The sequence below is a fragment of the Eubalaena glacialis genome, chromosome 7, assembly GCF_028564815.1.
Source record: "Eubalaena glacialis isolate mEubGla1 chromosome 7, mEubGla1.1.hap2.+ XY, whole genome shotgun sequence".
NCBI lineage: Eukaryota > Metazoa > Chordata > Mammalia > Artiodactyla > Balaenidae > Eubalaena > Eubalaena glacialis.
This window is the reverse complement of record NC_083722.1, coordinates 66961594-66981509: the sequence shown is the minus strand read 5'-3', so window position 1 is coordinate 66981509 and position 19916 is coordinate 66961594. Positions and strand designations below refer to the sequence as shown.

The 19916-nt window shown below is 60.3% G+C and overlaps 1 protein-coding gene across 2 annotated transcripts; it reads left to right on the top strand.

Moving 5' to 3' along the window:
• Window positions 1-5786: 5786 nt before the first annotated feature.
• On the top strand, window positions 5787-16174 carry ZBTB47 (zinc finger and BTB domain containing 47). Of its 2 annotated transcripts, none has more exons than XM_061196558.1 (6): window positions 5787-5884; window positions 9413-10978; window positions 12613-12760; window positions 14115-14230; window positions 14881-15025; window positions 15289-16174. In XM_061196558.1, the coding sequence occupies exons 1-6, from the start codon at window positions 5882-5884 to the stop codon at window positions 15624-15626; spliced, it is 2316 nt and encodes a 771-aa protein (XP_061052541.1). In that variant the 5' UTR covers window positions 5787-5881; the 3' UTR covers window positions 15627-16174. The 2 variants fall into 2 exon arrangements, with proteins under 2 accessions (XP_061052541.1, XP_061052542.1); XM_061196559.1 differs by lacking the exon at window positions 15289-16174 and adding an exon at window positions 14717-14772 and having other exon boundaries at window positions 14881-15018.
• The last annotated feature ends 3742 nt before the right edge of the window (window positions 16175-19916 follow it).

Here is a 19916-nt window from a genome sequence, read left to right as displayed (position 1 = left end):
AAAACTGTAGAAAATGCTTTTGTACATATTGGTAATGTCTGATTTGTATACACTTCATTTAAATTTCCCTAAAACTGGAAAGGGGGGCCTTGTAGAAATTAAAATATATACTTAGTCTAAGTTTGAGTCTATGCATGTTTCATCCTTCTTTATTCATCCAGACTTCAAATAGTCTTTCTGAAATGGAAAAGGAGACATTGAGTCTCCTTGCTGACCCAGCCAGTGAAGAGACTTCATCTCATCTGTCTGTGGCTTGTTTTCATCTTCTGGCCGAGTATTAGTGGTAGGGCACGAGGTGGAGCTAGAGAGAACTTCAGGCAGAAATGTTCACCTACGCAGAGAACCATTGATGGTGCTTGGTCTTCCTTCCCCTGCCAACTCCACGTTTCTTCCAGGCTCTGTTGTCATCCAGCTGAGGTGACCTGCATATAACAGATGCCTTTGCTGAGGAGGGAATACGTCCCCCCGCCCATCTGTGAGATGCTGCCTAGGGACAGCATGTTTACCTGCTACGCCACCTGCAGCCTCCACCTTCCCTCCCTAACAGTGGTTCACCAGGCAGGCACATAGCACTCTCTCCTGGAGAAAACATTCATGGTGATATTTTTAGCATCCACATGAGAATTTGCAGGACAAGTACAATTAACTTTATTCTCCTCAGAACTCAAAGGGATTTGTACTTTCTTAGTGAATACAACATAACCTCACACAGTAAGATTGGCAGAGGTTCAGTTTTCAAAGTTAACACTAAACCCCCAAGTCAGGCAGTTCCTGAAAACAGGCAAATCTGGATGTGTTGCCTTAAAATTTAAATAAAATTGTAGAGTCTGTTTGCTGTAGGGAAATCCCCAAGTGAGGTTCCTTTAGGGTCTTATTTTTTAGAGAACACAAGGATCTTTAATCAAATTCTGATAGTGATCGTCTTGATCAGCTGGGCAGTATTGGGAGGAAATGTGTCAAAGACTTTGGTTTTTTTCTATTCTGAATTAGCTGGCAAGAGAATTCAAGGGAAATGCCCCTCTCACGAGTGACCATGAACACTGGCTAGGCATCACTGTTTGGAAGCAAAAGGAGGCTCCACCGGTGCAGAGTGAGTGACACAAACTGTGGCCAGGTGAGGGTCTGGAAACCATGGCTCACGTGGGAAGAGCCTGGGCTCAGACGGCTAGTCTTTGGGAGAGGGAATCCACTCTGCCACTGCCCAGAGCGAGGGGTGAATCCCATGAGGCACTGGTGATAGAATGAACTGGGCAGAGTGCCAAGAGGACTCCTGCTCAGCAGGGAGAAGTTCTTTGATGCTGTAAAGGTCAGGGAGAAGAGCTGGCACCCTGGAAGAAGACCGCGTGCACTCTTGCAGACAGACCCTAGGCAGCTCCAGTCAGCGCCTGATGAGCGTGAGGCAAGGAAAGCCCACCCGGGCAACACACAAAAAGGAGCAAGAGGCTCTCATGGACGGTTTTCTTTAAAGATGCAAGAGGGAAGAGATATGGGAACATATGTATATGTATAACTGATTCACTTTGTTATAAAGCAGAAACTAACACACCATTGTAAAGCAATTCTACTCCAATAAAGATGTTAAAAAAAAAGATTTCAGTAGAAGGTAGAGGCAGTGCTCCATCGCCCCTGCCTGCTCTGCTCCCCGTGAATCAGAAGGCCTCCAGTGGGGCTACACGAAGCTTGGGCCAAGCACTTCTGCCTCTTGGAGACCCCAGACCCACTGTTCACCACCTACAGCTATCGAACTCCAGCTCCAGAGACTGAGCCGAGTTTCATGGTCGGCAGGACCCAGACTAGCCTGGGGAGGGTTGCGTCTCTTCCGCCAGCCTAGAGTCCTGAGGACATCGGGGTAGAAAATGTGACCCAAGCTCTCAGGACGGACACCTGCGTTCTGCATCTGGAGGCCTGACCCTCCTCTGCAACATGAGGCTAATGGTCCTTAGACTGTCAGTCTCTCAGCTCATAAACCCCGAAGGAGGGTGCAACCAGACATGAGAACCGGGGTGCTCGGCCCTTCCTGGGCCGGTCTGGAGATGAATCAGCCTCCCAGAGAGCCCACGGGATCGGGCTCTGGGCTGGAACTTCCCAGTCTCAGGTCCCCCAGGGTCTCCTGCAACTAAAACCTCTACCACCAGGCCAGATTCCCAGAGAAGGACCAAGAAGGATCCCACTGGCCCAATCTGATTTTATTTTGAAGAAATTAAAGACCTCTACGAGCAACTATTCTATGGCACAGTCCTTAAGGGTTTGGGGCCTGAGTCAGACTGCCTGGGTTCAAGTTCCACTCTGACACTTCTAGGCGGATAGCTAGGTAAATTGCTTGACCTTTATAATACAACTCCTCATACTAAGGACTCCTCTATCTTAGGAGTGGTGAGGATTAAATGCTTGGAACTAAACACACATTGTTCAGGGACACTAGCCCCTGGGCTTGCCTCCAAGATCAGAGTGCTTGTCCCACAAGTTTCACAGGGAGGGCCAGGCTCAATCACTAGTGAGAGGCCCAGGGCCCCTTTAACCAGCAGGGTGGGAGAGGATCCTGGTAGATGCTAGGGAGGCCCTGAATGCCTAGGCCATGACGTTTATGCTCTGGGAGGGAACTGGGCAACCTGCTGGTTTGAATTAGGTCCCCACCCCCCTACAGCTGTAGCCTGTTAGTGCTGAGCTCAGGACAGGAGCAATCCACCCCCCCCCCCAACCCCACACCCAGAGATCCGTGCTGCCCGACCCTGCAGAGCCCTGGGTCAGCACCTAGTAGGTAGGTGGAACTTCCCTGCCACCCCACCAGCCCCATGCTGCGATGTCCCTTTCTGTTTTCTGGCCCTGCCCACTCTTCGCTCCCTCCCCCATCACAGTTAACCAGCTCCATGCCCCGCCTAGGGAGGCTGAGCCCTGCTCTGCGCACACGCACACATGTGCTGCCCCACAGCATGGTTTGAATCTCTTCCTCCTCTCCGAACTGGGAGAGAAGTTTGGTCTAGAAGCTTAGGGAAGTTGTGAGAAAACCCATGAGCTGGCCTCTAGAGGCAGGGGTGTGGCTCTGCCGACCTTGCCAGCACCCAGTCCCAAGTGTCTGAGGATCATCCAGCTCTGCCCTTGTCTCCACAGACTCCTGGCTTGCCCCTGTGGCATGCGATTCTGGCCTGGGATCCCCCTCCCCGATAACTGGTCCCACCCTACACCCTCCAGAAAGCCTGCCTTGACCAACCCTGAGGGGAAGATCCTGTGGCATGACCCTTTCCAAGGCCAAGAGAACAATTCTGCCTATCTCCATCTGGCCACTCCCACCAGACGAGAATCTGGATTCTGCTACATCAAATCACCTCTAGTTCCCTGCAGATGTTTAACTATACCCTCCCTTCCGGCCTGTGCAGGTGCTATTCTCTCTGCCTGGAGTTCCCTTCCTCTCCTTTTGCCCTAGTGTTACTCAACTTTCAGTCCTCAGCTCTGAGCAGCCCCATTTGAGCCCACCAGATTGAGCTCTTCACACAGTGCCTTCCTGCCAAGTCTCATGTGACCCAAGTGCCAGTAGCCTCTCCCAGAGCTGGCTCTGTCCTGGGGTTCCCACAGTAGATGGGCTGTAGGCCAGAGAAGAAAAGGGAACAGCTGGGGTCTTCAGGAAGACTGAGCCCCCATTCCCTCCCTTCTCACCCAACCTCCAGCCCCTCCTTTGGCTTGACTGCTGCAACCAAGGCCAATCCCAAAAGGGCCAGCAGCCCTACCTTGGTCACGCTGGCCACACCCCCTGCCAAACCTTGGCTGGGAAGTGGGCCCAGGAGTGTCCTGTGCAGCCCTCTCTGCCAGGCTCCTCCCACCCTGCGGGGGAGACTGCTCCAGCCTCCCTTTTCTTGGCTTCTGACGCTGGTGTCTTGCTGTGTGATCTGTCCTGCTGTACCTTCACTGTCCTTATCCCACTAATGGGTACACAGTTCCTCTCTTACCACTTTCCAGGCCTGTGCAAGGATCCACTGAGTCAGAAGAGGAAGTGGGTTGGGATGGAGGAAGAAGTGGAAGGCAGCCCTGAGGTGATGGGCTGGTCAGGCATGCAGGCTGCTCTGGCCCGGCCTCAGCTTGAGGTCTTTGGGAGCTGAGCCAGCTGTCTCTGCACCCACCACGGCGATGTCTGCAGTGGCCTTCTCTGGGGGCATGTCCCCATCTGTGCCCCTTCCTCTCTTCCCATCTCTTTTTCCACCAGGGTCTTTCCTCATCCTCCATCTGGCCATGTGTTTTCCTCCTCTTTCTCTTGGCGCTCTTCGGTCACCCCCATCTTGGCCCGTGAGATGTTTTCTCCCTGGCCCTGGGATGGCCCTGTCTTAAGGGCCTACCCATCCTGGCCTCAGGGGAGGCCTTTGCAGTTTCACAGGACAGACATCAGACTACAGGATGGCGCCTGCCGGGGATCTTGGCCTCTGCTCCATTTCCTTCCCTGGCACCCAGAACCAAGTCACTCTGAACAGGCCCCAGAGTCCCTGCCCACTCATGAGTAAGGTGGCGTACTCAGGGGACACTGCTACAGCCAGGCATGGGTGGGTGTGTAAGCACAAGTGCACATGTGAGCGGAGGGATGGGGGATGCTCTGTGGTACTGCAGGACGGGGGCAATGTGAGAGTGACCAAAGATGGGGCAGCCATCAGCTTGGAGTTGGGGGCACAGAAAGGCATCTGAATGATGACATGGGCCATACGAGAGGCCCCCTCACCACAATGGCGGCCCAGCCACCACCTAGACCCTGCCAGGCCCAGCACCCTGTGGTCCCCACCCTGCTGCCTGCTCAGCCTGGCAGTGTTCCTTTGCAGCCTCCTGCCAGCACAGCCAGCCCCCAGCCCCCACTGGTGTCCATGCCAGAGCAGCATTCCGCAGGCCTGGCTGCATCTCCCCAGCAGAGACGGAGCAAGGCGGCCTCTCAGCAGCCATCAGGCCACACGGCTGGGGGACACAGTGGGACCTGGGCCTCTGGGCCTGTCACATTAAAGGATTTCATCAGTGCAGCTGCGGTACGGGTTCTCGCATCTCCTGCTCTGGGTGGCCCTGGGCAGCCAGAGGCAGCCACCAGGTAGGGGTCGACCAGAACCAAGTCCTGGAGGCACAGAACAAAACAAACCCTGAGCTGTCCTGGGGTGGGGCGCGGGGCGGGGGGCGGCCAGGCTAGTTGGAGATCCTAGACTCACCCTAAGGTCTGAGCAGCCCAGGCCAGGGGGTGGGGATGGTGACGCGGCTAGGATACGGGGGTTCGGTCCCTCAGTGTGAGGTCGCTCAGGGGAGCAGGTGTAAGCCTTTTCTGCAGCTGATTGCGCGGGGAGGGGCGGGGGGAGCGGGGGAGGGGGCGCGGCAGAGCCCAGCTTCCCGATTTCAGGGCCGCCTCCTACTCCGACCCCGCCTCTGTGGCGCAGCTGGAGGACACCGAGGTTAGACTCCGAGACGAACTTCCCGGAGGAAAGGGGGCTCGGCGCGGTGAGAGTGAGGCCGGGGTCCGTCCGCTAGGATAGGAGCGGCGGGTCCTGGCCAGGGGGCCCGGCGGCCCGAGGAGGGGCGGGCTGCACCGGGACGGCTCGCACCACGCGTGTCCGCGACCCCCGCCGGCGCGCAGGGCGGCCTGGCCCTTTAAGCGTCCAGACGGCGGCCCCAGCTGACGCGCGGGCTCCAATCGGCGCCCCGCGCCCCCCGCCCGCCGCGCCCGAGGCTCTGGGGCCGCAGCTGCTCGGCGGCTGGACTCGCCGCGGCCCTGCGCCTCCGCCCGCCCGGCCGCGCCCCCGGGGGCCATGGTCGCGGGGCCCTGCGCGGGGGCGGCCCCCAGCGCGGCGCTTCATGGAGCGGCCCCGGCCCGGCCGCCGGGGGCAGCGCGATCCCGCGGGGCCCTGTGAGCCCCCAGCGCCACGGCACCATGGTACGCAAGGCCCTGCCTGTCCCCCCGCTTATCCGCCCACCTGCCCGCTCTGCCCTCTGGAGCGCACGGCCGGCCGGCTCGGGGTGGAGGGATGTGAGGGATCTTACCCCTCTCCGGGTCTCCCCGACCCCTTCTCTGGGTCCTTGCGGGCTGGGAATGCGGCGCTCTGACGCGGCCATCGGCGGGGAAGGGGTTAAATTCCTGGGGTTGGGGCCCGGGCGCGAGAGGCTGAGGTCCTGCTAGGCACTGGCAGAGGGGGGCGCTTCTCTGAGCCCGGGACGGCACCGCCCTCGGACTGGGTGATGGGGGGAGGGAGGAGGTCGGATTCCCGCCTGGGCCTTGGGCCACGTGGGCGCTGGAGACGCCCTGCCTGGGGATTCGGGGCTCCTGGGCCGAGCGGAATGTGGGGGACGCCTGCAGCTCCGGTCCAAACTCCTGTGTGACCTTGGGCTGGTCTCCCGCCCTCTCTGGGCCTGTTTCTCGGGAAGGACGGATGGCCTGAGTTGAGAGGAGGCTGGCATAGACACCTCCTCCCTAAAAGGAGGAGGCTGGAAGTCATGAGCCTGTGCCCCCTTGCTCATTCTGGGCCCACCCACTGCTGCCCAGCGATGGAAGGATTGACATGGGAGTAGGGCGTGCAGATGGACGCCCAGGTTTCATCCTAGGGCCTCCAGGGAGATGCCAGGGCAGGGTAGGAAGCTGGTGGTTTCGTGACAGTTCGGCAGGGTACCCCTTAGGAGTAGAAGGCTCTGACCATGGTAAGGCAGCCTCGGCAGGTGTCCCTGGCACCTGGCCTTCCCCCAGCCTGACTTGGGGGGAGGGTTGAGGGCATGAAACGCCCTGGCAACGGAGTGCCTGACCACTCCCTTGGTCTTGTATCTTAGCTGGGCTGGCCTGGACTTGCGGGGGGGGGGGGGTGTGTGGCTGCAGCTGGCACAGCCAGATGGGGAGGGGCATCTGCAGCTTCAGGGAACTAGCACATCTGGCTGGAGAGGCAGACACAGCTGGTGGCCCTGTGTGGGAGGTACCAGGCTAGGGGGTAGCCGCGCCCTGCTGAGGGGCTGCCAGTTATGGACTTAGGCAGCATCTATGTGCCCGGTCAAGGAAGTCCAGTCAGGCTGCCTGGTTGTAAGGTTCTTGGGCCCCTCAAGGGCCAAGGATGGTGCTGGCTTGGCTGGGAGCATTGCCTTGGAAATGAAGTCTTTGGGGCAGCACTACCCCCTAGACTAACCCTTCTTCCCCTGCTGAGGCCAGAGGGGTCCTCACTGGATCCTGGGACCAGATCTGCACAAGGGAAGTGTCGGGCATTGCCCTTGCCCCATGGCAGGCCGGCACTGGAGGGCATTCTGTGCAGGGGGAGCAGTGGACCAGAACCCTGTGCCCTAGGGTGGGTACCCCATAACAGGTCCGACATTGGCAAGTCCTTATCCAAGCCACTTCCCCACCACTGCCTGGCCCCTGGAGGCCCTGAGGAACCCCTGTTACAGCCAAGTCGCACCCTGACCCCTCACTGACTCACAGGTGGCAGCAGCTCTGGGAAGGAGGGTGCAGGTCGCCGGAGGTGGTGATGGGGTCTGGGGAAGCACAGCTGGTCCCCTGGGTGGGAAGGTCCCCAGATGCCTCATCCTGCTTTTTAAGTCATTAAAGGCCAAGAAATACTTCTACGTGGAATAGTGTCTAGTCCAGCAGAGATTGGGTGGCCTTAGCAGAGCTAAGAGTCTAGGGGCTCTGCTCCTGCTTGCTGTGGGACCCTCCCATTCTGAGCCTCAGTTTCCCCATCTATGTGATAGGAGTTGGTCCCAGAAGATGAATCAGAATGAGTCAGTGGCTGGAGATGGGAGGGGGTTGGCACCTTATCCCCGTTAGGTTGGTCAGGCCTGGACGGGCCAGCAGCCCTGAGACAGAGGAGCAGATGGGTGGCTTCTTGGCTGGGGGGAAGGAGGTGTCGGGGGAGAACTCAGGAGAGATGGTGGTGAGAGAGAGCGAGAGAGAGGGGGCATGGGTGCTGTCCTGGGCTGCTGGATGTGAAGGGTGAAACCCAGGGCAGATCTGTCAGCAGGTGGCCCCTGGGGGCTCCCTGAGGCTCATCCCGAGGCCCAGGGCAGATCCTCTCATTCAGGTGACCGGAAGGACTGTCATGAAGGGGAGGGCTGGGCTGTGGATGCACAGGACTGGGGTTTCATCCTAGGGCTTCCAGAGAGGTGCACGGCGTCAGGGAGCTGATGTCTTTGCAGTGCAGCAAGGTACCCTCAAATGTAGGAGGCTCTGACTTAGCTGGACAGGGCCTGAGGAGGACCAGAACCTGGAACCTGCGGGGCTGGTCCAGCCAGGCAGGTAGTCGACAGATGTTAATTGAACATCTGCTGTGCGCTGGACCCATGCAAGGGATTGGGCAGCCTGCCTGTCTGTGCTGCCCACCTTTTGGGGAAGCCGCTGTGGTGCGACCAGGAATAATTACTTTGGGCAATTCACAGGTACTGGGTGTGGCCCAAGGGTCTAGGAATCTGACCCATCAGATTCAAGGGCCTCCCTCAGGCTCCAGAAGCCCCCAGTGGTGTGACCTCCAAGATGAGGCCATCTCAGAACCTCTGGGCCTGGACCACACCTGACCTGGGGTCTGGGAGCCTAGAGGGAACAGGGTTTGGGACAAGCCTTAGGGGCCTCCTGCCTCAAGCATGGTGGACAGGTAACACAGCTGTGTCCTTTGCCCCTACAGAACCTTTCTGTGGTGGGGAGCTGCTTCCGCCAGGCCTGAGGCCACAGGCAGCAGCCTGGCCCAAGCTCTGGCTGAGGAAGGAGGGGACGGCTGGTCCTCACCAGCCTCCTCCAACAGGGCAGCGGGACCATGGGCCTGGATTTCTTCACAAAAGTTTCTGCCTCTGCAAGGCCTCAGGCCTAGACCTTGAGGGCCGCTGTGGGTGAGCTGAGGGGTCCCCTCAGGTGCTGCCCCAGGGGTGCAGTGGCCAGAGGCAGAGCGGTGAGCCAGTGAGCCTGATCTCTTCTTGAGCTGTCTGGGCTTAGGCAGGCTTGGCTTTATTTGTATGTGAGTGAGTGTGGAGGAGAGAATCCATGGGGCCCAGAAATGCTGAAGAGATGCCTCTGAAGATTCTTTTGGGGAGACAACCCAGTCCTGGTTTGCTGGGGTCAGCCCTGGTTTTAGCATCAAAAGTCCCGCATCCCAGGAAACCCCTAGGTTCCTGGCCCACCTGGACGGTTGGTCACCCTCGAACCTTTTCCTTCCCCTTTCTTCCTCTTCCCCTCCCCTTCCCGGGACGACTTCTCCCATTTCACAGTGGAAGAGCTGGAGGCCAGGGAAAGTTAACCACTGACCCAGGAGCTGACATGCGGCCTCAGAAGGTCACGACCAGAGTTTGAGCTCTGAGGAACAGCAAACTCGGGCTTGTATCCTGGTTCCCCCTCATCCTTGCTTGGGCTTCGGCACCTTCCCTGTAACATGGAACCAGGAGTGATGGGTGGGTGGCCACCTCCCAGATGGCCTTGAGCTGACCTGTGCCCTCTGCCCCACAGTTGCTGGTTGAGAAGACGACGGACTCACCGGCGGCCGAGTTCTCGCTGGTGGAGGATGTGGCGCTGCACTTCGCCTGCTTGATGGGCCGCCTGAACGAGCAGCGCCTCTTCCAGCCTGACCTGTGCGACGTGGACCTGGTGCTGGTGCCCCAGCGCAGCGTCTTCCCGGCCCACAAGGGCGTGCTGGCCGCCTACAGCCAGTTCTTCCACTCGCTCTTCACCCAGAACAAGCAGCTGCAGCGCGTGGAGCTGTCCCTGGAGGCGCTGGCGCCCGGCGGCCTGCAGCAGATCCTCAACTTCATCTACACGTCCAAGCTGCTGGTCAACGCGGCCAACGTCCACGAGGTGCTCAGCGCCGCCTCGCTGCTGCAGATGGCCGACATCGCCGCGTCCTGCCAGGAGCTGCTGGACGCCCGCTCCCTCGGCCCCCCGGGCCCCGGCGCCGTGGCCCTTGCCCAGCCGGCCGCCAGCTGCACCCCGGCCGCACCGCCCTACTACTGTGACATCAAGCAGGAGGCCGACGCCCCGGGCCTGCCCAAGATCTACGCCCGTGAGGGCCCTGACCCCTACTCGGTGCGCGTTGAGGATGGGGCTGGGGCCACAGGTGGCACGGTGCCTGCCACCATCGGGCCGGCTCAGCCCTTCTTCAAGGAGGAGGAGAAGGAGGGTGGCGTCGAGGAGGCCGGCCGGCCCCCGGCCAGCTTGTGCAAGCTGGAGGGGGGGGAGGAGCTGGAGGAGGAGCTTGGGGGTTCCGGCGCCTACGGTCACCGGGAGCAGTCCCAGATCATCGTGGAGGTGAACCTCAACAACCAGACGCTGCACGTGTCCACAGGGCCTGAGGGGAAGCCGGGCGCTGCCACAGGCCCGGCCACCATGGTGCTGGGCGGGGAGGACGGGCTGCAGAGACACTCGGAGGAGGAGGAGGCCGACGAGGAGGAGGAGGAGGAAGAGGAGGAGGAGGAAGAGGAGGGCGGTGGCAGTGGAGGGGAGGAGGAGGAGGAGGAGGAGGAGGAGGGCGGCAGTCAGGGAGAGGAGGATGAGGAGGAGGAGGAGGAGGGGCACAGCGAGCCGGATCAGGAGGAGGAGCAGGAGGAAGGGCACAGCGAGCCGGACCAGGAGAGCTCGGAGGAGGAGGAGGAGGGGGAGGAGGAGGAGGAGGACGGGGGGGCGGGGGGCAGGCAGGGGCCAGGGGGCCGCGGCAGTGGGGCAGACCCCCCTCCCCACAGTCGCATGGCAACGCGGTCTGCCCGGCGCCGGGGCCTCCCTGAACCTGAGGAGGCCGGGCGGCAGGGTGGGAAGCGGCCAAAGCCACCTGCAGGAGTGGCTCCTGCCCCAGCCCGAGGGCCACAGGCCGCTGACGGTCTGGGGGCCAAGGTGAAGCTGGAGGAGAAGCAGCACCATCCATGCCAGAAGTGCCCGCGTGTTTTCAACAACCGCTGGTACCTGGAGAAGCACATGAACGTGACCCACAGCCGCATGCAGATCTGCGACCAGTGCGGCAAGCGCTTCCTGCTAGAGAGCGAGCTGCTGCTGCACCGGCAGACAGACTGCGAGCGCAACATCCAGGTGGGCCTCGGGGTGGGTTCACGGGGCCCACAGGGGCAGCCATCCAGGCTGGGCCAGGCTGGAACTGGGCCCTGGGCACCCAGTGTCCTGCTGCCTGCATTGCCCACACAGTCTGCAGAGACCAGGCTTGGCCCCCTGGACAGTGGGACCAGCCCAGGCCGAAGGGTGAGCCCAAGGTGGTGAGAGCTCAAGGGATAACGTCAGGGAGAGCTTCCTGGAGGAGGTGGATAGAGCTGGGCTTCAGCACGTGCAGAGACGTGCAGATATGGGTAGAACAAACAGTACCCTTGGCCAGAGGGGCAGAGGGGAGCCCGGATTCGGGAGGATGAGAGGATGAGAGTTGTCTGAGCACGTGAGGCTGGGGGACAGCCAGCTCTGAGGAGGGATGAGTCAGTGTTTTAGTAAATCTCTGGGCTGCCGCAAGGCCAACAGGGCCACCACATATAGTCTCTCAGACTGTGCACTACGCAAAAGCACAGATGAGGAGAGGAGGGGTTTGCCCAGAAGGGGGCGCCATTTCCCACTTCCTGCAAAGGCTGAAAGGAGCAAGGGGCAGCAGAGCAGGAAGAAACCCCTGCATTCAGCTCTTTGGAGGTACCAGCTGGCCTGGGCCTGGGAAAAGGGACTGGATGAGCAGTTTGGGAAGTGCAGGGGCTGCCGGGGCCAAACAGGGGAGTTGGGCTGGCTGCCAAGCCTTGAGCCAGCCTGAGTCTGGGCCAGCCTGGCCTTTCAGGGTGCAGGCAGCACAGGGCCAGCCAGGCTGGTTTTTGCCTTTTCTGACTGGGAGTGAGGTTGGGGGGCAGTAGGTAGGCGGGTGCTAATTGCCTGAACTAATTGCTAATTGCAGTGCCCTGTGGAGAAAGTGTTATCTGGGGGTTACCTGGATTCCTGCCCCACCCTCCTGCCCACGCTCCCACTTGCCTGCCTGCTGGGCTGCCCTTTGACTCTCCGTGCGCACACACCTGAGCTTCCCTCCTGAAGGGGAAAGACGCTTGTACCTCTTCTGTCCTGGGCACCCTGACCCAATTTCTGCCCGAGCCCTGGCCTGCTGCAGGGATGGGTAGGACAAAGGCCCAGGAGAAGAGGAGGGGGGGAGTGTGGCCCTCAAGGTTCCCGCCACCGTCTATTGCCTGATAGGCCCGTGTACCTCCTACAGTCCCCAGTCCTTTGGAATCTGTCTCCTTGGGGATCTCCATGGTGTCAGGGCATGGGTCCCAGCAGGGGGAGGCAGCAGAGGTAATGGCCCAGCTCTGCCAGGACCTGTTATCTGAGGGACTTCTCCATGAACCGAGTAGCCTCCTCACCCACTGTGGTCCTTCAGCCAGTTGTGTCTCTTCTTTGTAGAAAGATGCCTTGTTGAAATGAGCACAGAGGAGGGACTTCCTGGAAGAGGTGGCCCCTGACCCTAGTGAGTTCAGGATGAGGGACCCACCCTGGGTGGGTGGGTAGGTGGGTAAGTATTTAGGGAGTTACCACCCCCAGCTCTCAGAACATCACATCTGGCTGGTCCTTGGACATCAAGGCCTCTCTCTCCAGCACAGTTCAGGTGGGGAAACTGAGGCCCAGAGAGGGGCAGTGACTAGTCCTAGGTCACATGGTCCTGACCCAGGGCCTAAAGTCTTCTCACCCCGCAGTGTGTGACGTGTGGCAAAGCTTTTAAGAAGCTCTGGTCCCTCCACGAGCACAATAAGATTGTGCACGGCTACGCAGAAAAGAAGTTCTCCTGTGAGATTTGTGAGAAGAAGTTCTACACCATGGCTCACGTGCGCAAGCACATGGTCGGTAAGTCCAGGCTGGTGAGGGATGGAGCCTGAGGTCCAAGCGGGCCAGCTGCTGGGTGTTCTGGGAAACACTTCCCAATCCAAGGGCAACATGAAGGGGTGAGAAGGCCCCTCGTAGCTGGGAGGTAGGGGGTGGGGGGCTGGTTGCAGTGGCAGGTGTGTCCTGGACAGGCTCTGGGGCCAGGGCTGCCATGCATAGTTGGGCAGGTTGCACATGGCACAAGGACTCCTGGACAAGATGGCACGTGGGGACCAGAATCCAGCTAGCACGCTGCCAACCGGGCTGTGCATCCTGCCATGGGGCTGTGTATCCTGCCATGGGGCTGTGTCCACCAGAGCACCTTTTTCTAAATTACACGAACTGCCATATGGGCTGACACAGGCCCAGTCTCGGTCTGAGGACAGCTGTGCCTCTGATAGGGCTTCAGGCTTCTCTGAATGCAACCCTCCCCCAGGGGTCATACCTGGACACGGTAAGGAGGCCCCCAAGTGTGTTTTGGGCCACTTCGCTGCCTTGGGCATGGCTCTCCCTCCCCTCTAGGTGGGAGTCTAGTGGAGTCTGGTGTCCAGGTGGCCCTCCCTTCTTTGCCCGCTTGGGGCCTGGAGCTCTAGGGAGGGGTAGCCAAGGAGGGGCAGTGTGCCCTGGCCAGGCCTTACCCCCGTTCTCTACCAGACGGTGCTAGAGGCCTCCAGCATGAACTGACTGGGAGCTGGGACCCTGGGGTCTAGGTATCGGCCAGAAGCATGCTGGGTAACCCAGGATTGGTGGTCCTTCCTGGGCTTGGATTCCCCAGCTCTGAACTCTGAGGGGGGGCCCTCTGTGTCTCCAGTTGCTTCCTCCCAGATCTTCCTTTGAGTTTGTTCTGGGAGGAGCGCAGGTAACTAACTCCCTCTGGATGGCATGGGACCCAAGGCTGAGGCCTTTACAGGTGCCACCCTCTGTAAAACCCAGCCACCCTGGAGGCCCAAGACCACTCTACCCTCTTTTTATAGAAGAGGATGCTGAGGCTCGCTGAGGCACACATTGGCCATACAGGGAGCCGGTGGCTGAGCCAGGATTTGAGCCGAGGCCAGTCCCACTTGAAATCCTTCTATCTTTCCCCGAAGCTTTGGGAGTGAGGCCAGAGGCTAAAGAACCAAGAGGGCCTCCATGCCTGTCTGACCAAACAGAGAGACCTAGCCGGGAGGGAAGGGGCCTCGCCTGGGGGACAGAGGCTATGGGGCAGGCCCCAGGGTAGGTGGTGCCCTGGGAGGCGGGATCTGGGCTGGATCTGGGGGGTGGTCAGGCAGGGGTCCCCTGGGAGGAGCCAGATGGGTCCCCCCGAGATGTCATGGCCATGGTGCCTGCCCTGTAGCCCACACCAAGGACATGCCCTTCACCTGCGAGACCTGTGGGAAGTCCTTCAAACGCAGCATGTCTCTCAAGGTGCACTCACTGCAGCACTCCGGGGAGAAGCCGTTCAGATGCGAGGTGAGCTCCCTTCTCCTCCTGCCCCGGGAGCCATCCTGGACGGGGCAGGGATCAGAGGCAGCAGCTGCTTAAAAACCAGGGGTTGGGGTACTGGAGTATAGGATGCAGAAAGAGAGGGGCCCCTCCTTGATGTCTGCCTCCCACTCCATCCTTACCTGGTTGCCCACCTGCACCTCCCCCCACACCCCTGCCACCCCACCCTAACCCAGTCCCCGAAGGTTCAGGGTGGGAAGTCTGCATGGGCTGGAACCATGGGGCAGGCTTTCTGGAGAGGTGGAGAAAGGAGCATCTTAGGCAGAGAGATCAGAGATGGAGCTGCAGGTGGGGATGAGGGGGGGCCTTTGGACCAGGAGGAAGGATGGAGGGCCTTAAGCATGAGGGCTCCCTCCACTCTGTGGCCTCTTCCCACTTCCTGAGCCCCATTCCTGCCTGGGCACTGCATGCCCATGGCCTCTCCACCTGTGCCCGTGCACTGCCCCACCCCAGGAGCACCTCGGCTGGCCTTTGCATCCACACCTCCTTGCCCAGGAGCCCCTCCCCATGTGAGTCCTTCCCACAGCCCTGTGGTCTCGGGCCAGCACTTCCCTCCCTGAAGGCTGTTCCCTGCTCTGCGTCGGGTCTCACCCCCTCACCCTCCACCCCGCCCTCAGAACTGCAATGAGCGTTTCCAGTACAAGTACCAGCTGCGGTCACACATGAGCATCCACATCGGCCACAAGCAGTTCATGTGCCAGTGGTGTGGCAAGGACTTCAACATGAAGCAGTACTTTGATGAGCACATGAAAACCCACACAGGTACGGCTGCCCCACGGGGAGGACCTCCACACCGGGCCGGGCCCCCTTCTCCGCTAGGAGGCTCAGCGCCGGCCTCCCTGCCTCCCAAGGTCGGGCGAGGCTTGTACAGGCCGGCCCAAGGTGGCGAGGATCCGACAGTGCCAGGGCCGGGCCCGGGATGGATCCGTGGACGCCCAGAGGCTGGCCCGGGGCGGGGGTGGGGTGGGGGGGGGCGTAGCGGCCCGCCAGCAACTCCCCACGGCCCATCATCACCCACCCCGCAGGGGAGAAGCCGTACATCTGCGAGATCTGCGGCAAGAGCTTCACCAGCCGGCCCAACATGAAGCGGCACCGGCGCACGCACACCGGCGAGAAGCCCTACCCCTGCGACGTGTGCGGCCAGCGCTTCCGCTTCTCCAACATGCTCAAGGCGCACAAAGAGAAGTGCTTCCGCGTCAGCCACCCCCTGGCCGGCGACAGCGCCCCCGCAGCCCCGGGCCTGCCCCCCGCCCCGCCCCAGGCCCTCCCCCTGCTGTCCGGGCTGCCCCAGACCCTGCCGCCCCCGCCGCCGCTCTTCCCCACCGCTGCCAGCCCCGGCGGGAGGCTGAACACCAACAACTAACTGCCTGCTGCACGGGGCCCAGGACCCTCCACTCGTCGTGGAGCGGGGCGGGGGGAGCAACACCTCCGGAGTTGGCTGGACACGCTCTGCCCGGGGCCCCTGACCCTGGGGGCTGTGCAGGCTGGCAGCCCCCAGAGCTGGCGGAGGACACCTCGCTCCCAAGTGCCCCCTTTCAGCGGCTCCTTGAAGCCTTTACTTTTTGTCTGTTTGTTTGTTTTTTGGAAGTGAAGGAAAACGAAAAGAGAGGAAACTCTTGACAGCATCCCCCTCCAGGTGAGGGGGGCGCTGGAGGCAGCAGGTACGGGTGGGGAGGGACCTGGGGAGCAGGTGTGACTGGTCACTCCGCCGAGGCCTCAGCCAGAGGGGCGTGGCCAGGCCCAGCCCAGGTCACCTTCAGCTGCTCATCCCCGCCCCTCCTGGGCCCCCTCACTTGCCCCTCATCCCGGAGGGTTTGGGGAAAAGTTGGGGTGCCGTCCCCCTTTGGAGGACTTGTGGGCCCACCGTGAGGGCTGCGGATGCCGAGGCAGGGACTTGGGCCCGGACGCGGGGGTGGGGGGGGTTGTGTGGGGTGGGCGTGCGTGGCGAGGTGCACCGCCTGCAGCTGTGCACCGTGGGGAGGGGGGCGGGCGGGGGCTGGACCCCAGGCATTTGCTTTCCCCATGGCATCCCCGACCTGCTCCCGGCTGCACCGAGGGCCCTGGGTCCTGGGGAAGATGTCCCCAGGAGCTGCCGGGCCTCAGGGTGTGGTGGGCCGGGCCCTGGGTGGGCAGATGGGCTGGCTCCCACAGCATCAGCCCCCAGGTACTGCAGCCCAGGAGCCCCTGCACATGGGTGGACCCCAGGGGCTGGGGCCCTAAGGAGCAGGCTCGGGCAGATGTTCTGAGGTTTCAAGGTGCTATCAGTGGGGCAGGGGGCAGGGCAGCTGTTCACGGAGCAGCCCATCCCTCAGCAGCTGCCCCAGCCGAATCTCCCACGCTAGAGACATCTGTGTCTGCGTCTGTCTCTGCTCCTGGAAGGCAGCACAGGCCTCAGCCACTCCCTGGGCCTGGCCACAGCCTGCCCCTGGCTGGTGTCCAGCGGCCTCGTCTCTCCTGCGCCTCTGCTCATGGGTGGGGCGAGGAGCCTGCATGATCAGGCCCTGGGGGTCGGGGTCGGGGGTACCGGGAGAGCCCCACCCAGCCTGTGCCCAACGCTTGCCCTCACGAGGCCAGCACTAATAGGACATCCTTTTTCGTTGTCATTTAACGTCTCTATTCCTGCCTTTGAAATGGGGAGGAAGGTTCCATAAGCTACCTGTTTCCTAGTTAAGCTCTTTCCTATTGTGTTTATACAGTTTTGTCTGTTATACTCTTTGCACCTTAAACCCCTCGACTGCCCCCGCATCACCACCTTCCCAGCATGGCTGGAGTGGGAAGAGGCCTGAGCCCAGGGGGCGGGTTGGGGGGACTGGCCCCACCAGCCCAAGGGCTGAGGGGGTCAGGACCCCTCTGACCTCCTTGTAAGGCCCATGGCACTGGGGCAGGGGGCTGGGGACATTTTAATCATCAATAAACGAAGCACTTTATTATGTACAGATGTGGGCAAGCCCAAGGAGCCCGAGTGATTTGAGGATTTAGAATCCAAGCCACACAGCCCAGATGGTTCTCTGGGCTTAGAGGGGGCAGTGCCCTGGCCCGGTTGAGTTTGGGGCTTTAGCAGGAACAGTGCAAGCCAGAGTCTACGTACGCACCCTCAGACGCCCCTGCTGTCCTCTGGGGAGAAAAAGTGGTCCCCTCCCCGAGAGGGGAAAGCTCCCTGCCTGGCTCCCAGGACTGAGGCTCCCCCCACGCCAAGGCTGGGAATTCCAGCCTCTTATGGGGTCAGCGCTGCGCCTCTCAGGCTCCTGCTTTACTGTAGCTCTTTTCCTCTCCTGCACCCCTTGATCTCTGGGCTTCCATGACGTCCTCAGGGTCCTCCCCTCCCTGCTCCCCCCTTCCCTTTGCTATTTCTAACCTCTGGTCCCAGTGCCTGGCAGCTTCAGAGCTGGCCCACATTTTCCTAAGAAAAGTCTGATCTCCCCGAATGGGCTGTAGGCTGGGACTCCAATGACTTTCCCACCCCCTGTTGCTGACGCTGGGGTCTCCCATAGGGGCTGGTGGCCCTGTCACCTGCTACCCTCACTGCAGCCTTAGTGAGCCTAGGGGGCCCTGGCCGGGCTGCGCCTCTGGTCCATGAGGCCAGACTTTGACAAGCAGAGGCTGGAGATGGGTGTGGGGAGCTGGTAGCAAGACCCTGTCCCAGGACTTGGGTCTCCTGTCCTTGTACACTTCCCCTCTCAGGGCACAAGAGGGGTCCAGACAGCAGGCTGGGCACTGGTCAAATGGTCATTGTAGCTGTAGGTGGGCACGGCCAACCCCTCTCCTGGGAGGCCCCTACCCCAGCGGGGACAGGAACCCTGTGTCCCTGGTGCTAAATGCTCTCTTCCCCTTGGGCCAGTGTTGGTGGGAGCTCCTTTTCGGCCAGACCACAAGGGTCTGAAGCAATAATGGTACCTCAGCAGTGCCAGTATGGATAGGGGTTCTTGTTTTACCAGCTTTTACATTTCCTTTTTAATTGTTAAATTAACAAGCACCTGGGTATTGGAGTGAGGGGACTGGGCATCATACCCACTTCCCAGGGCTGGCGGTGGGGAGGGGGCTTGGGATCATCACCTCCCACTGGAGATCTGCCAGGGCGTCCCTCTGTCCAGCTGGACTTCTCAGCCCAATTGGCCAAGACCTCAAGCCCAGAACCTGGGCCTGCCCCCTCCCCGGCTCCCCTTGTACTCCCTGGTCTTGGGCTAGCTGGAGGTGAGTGGCCAGAGAGATGAGGTGGGCCTCAAGCCCTAGGAACCCGGGCCGGGGGCAGAACCTGAGCCTCCGATCCTGATGCGTTCCACCACGGCCAACATAGCACCCCTCAGGGGGGCTCGGTGGCAGAACGGCTGTGCCCAGGCATGTGGACCCTTGATGTCTGGCCCTATGTGGCCACCCCACAGCCGCAGAGCGTGTGGGGGACAACAGGAGGGTGAGGAGAAGAGTGAAGGGGAATAAAGGCAGTACAACTGTCCCTTGGCCCAGCCTCTTCTTTACACATTGCCGCCCTGACTACTGGCTGAAGAGACTTGGACCAGAGCAAGGGTAGCGCGGAACCTGACAGCTTGGCCGAAGACCACATGGACACCCGTGCCCCGAGCATCTGCACACCCCGTCTCCCTCCCTTGAGGGTGGGATTGGCGCCTGGGGAACATCCAGGGTCAGGAGCTGAGGTCTGAAGGAGCCCGATGTCAGCACCCGGGAGGACATCTCAGATGGAAGACAGGTAGCGGACTCCGAGGAGGGAGCAGGCAGCTCTCCCTGCGGACCTCCAAGAATTATTTCACTGGAGCGCTGGCTCTGTGCAGGATAGAACTCCAGGCTGTGGTGACACGTGGTGAATGAGGCCCCCATGTATGTGGCACTTGGTCCCAGATACCTGGAGAGGGGGATAACTGGGAAGGGCTAGGAGAGGAGGCTGGTGGGTGGGTTCACTAACCAGCCAGAGAGGGGGTACAAATCCCCAGGATGGGGACATTGCCTTCCACACGGTCCCACTTCTCTGAAGGGAACAGGGGCTCGCCCAAGTCACCCTAAAACTGAAGCTTGCTGTCAGGCCTGCGGGCCTGGCTGCTCCTGCAGTGTCTTGTGGGGATTCAGCTTCTCTCTGTTTCCCCTCTTCTACCCGTCCGTCTGTGGTCTGTCTGCTGCCTCTCCCCATGGCCTCCTCCCTTCAGCCCCACCGTGCTGTGAGCAACGGCCTGATGCCACAAGCATTGTTTTCTATAGAATTCCTGGGAAAATATCTATTTTTTTAAATGAAAGTTTTACTTGGGCATAGTTGAAGAAGCCAAATATTGATACTTCTAGAACTTTCGTTTTTTAACAAAAACCTGCAGTCCCCTGCACCTGCTCCTCTCCAACTCCCAGTAGGCGAGCAGTTCCAATTCAGTTGGTAGTTTTGGTGTTCTCATGCCCACAAAAAGCACACCTCCAACGCTACTTTCCTGATTTTTTTCAGTTTTAGGCATCAGCTATGGATGTATTTCTTCATCACTCCCATGACACGCACAAGCACTATGCACACAATTTCCCTTCCTCCTTCCTCCCAGCATGGTTATATTATTGTTTGGGGTTAGAGTAATATTTAGTGTGTACATTATTATGACTGTGTAAACACTGATCTCAACCAAGCCATATAATAGAATATGATTCCATTGCCTTTCTTGCACAGCTT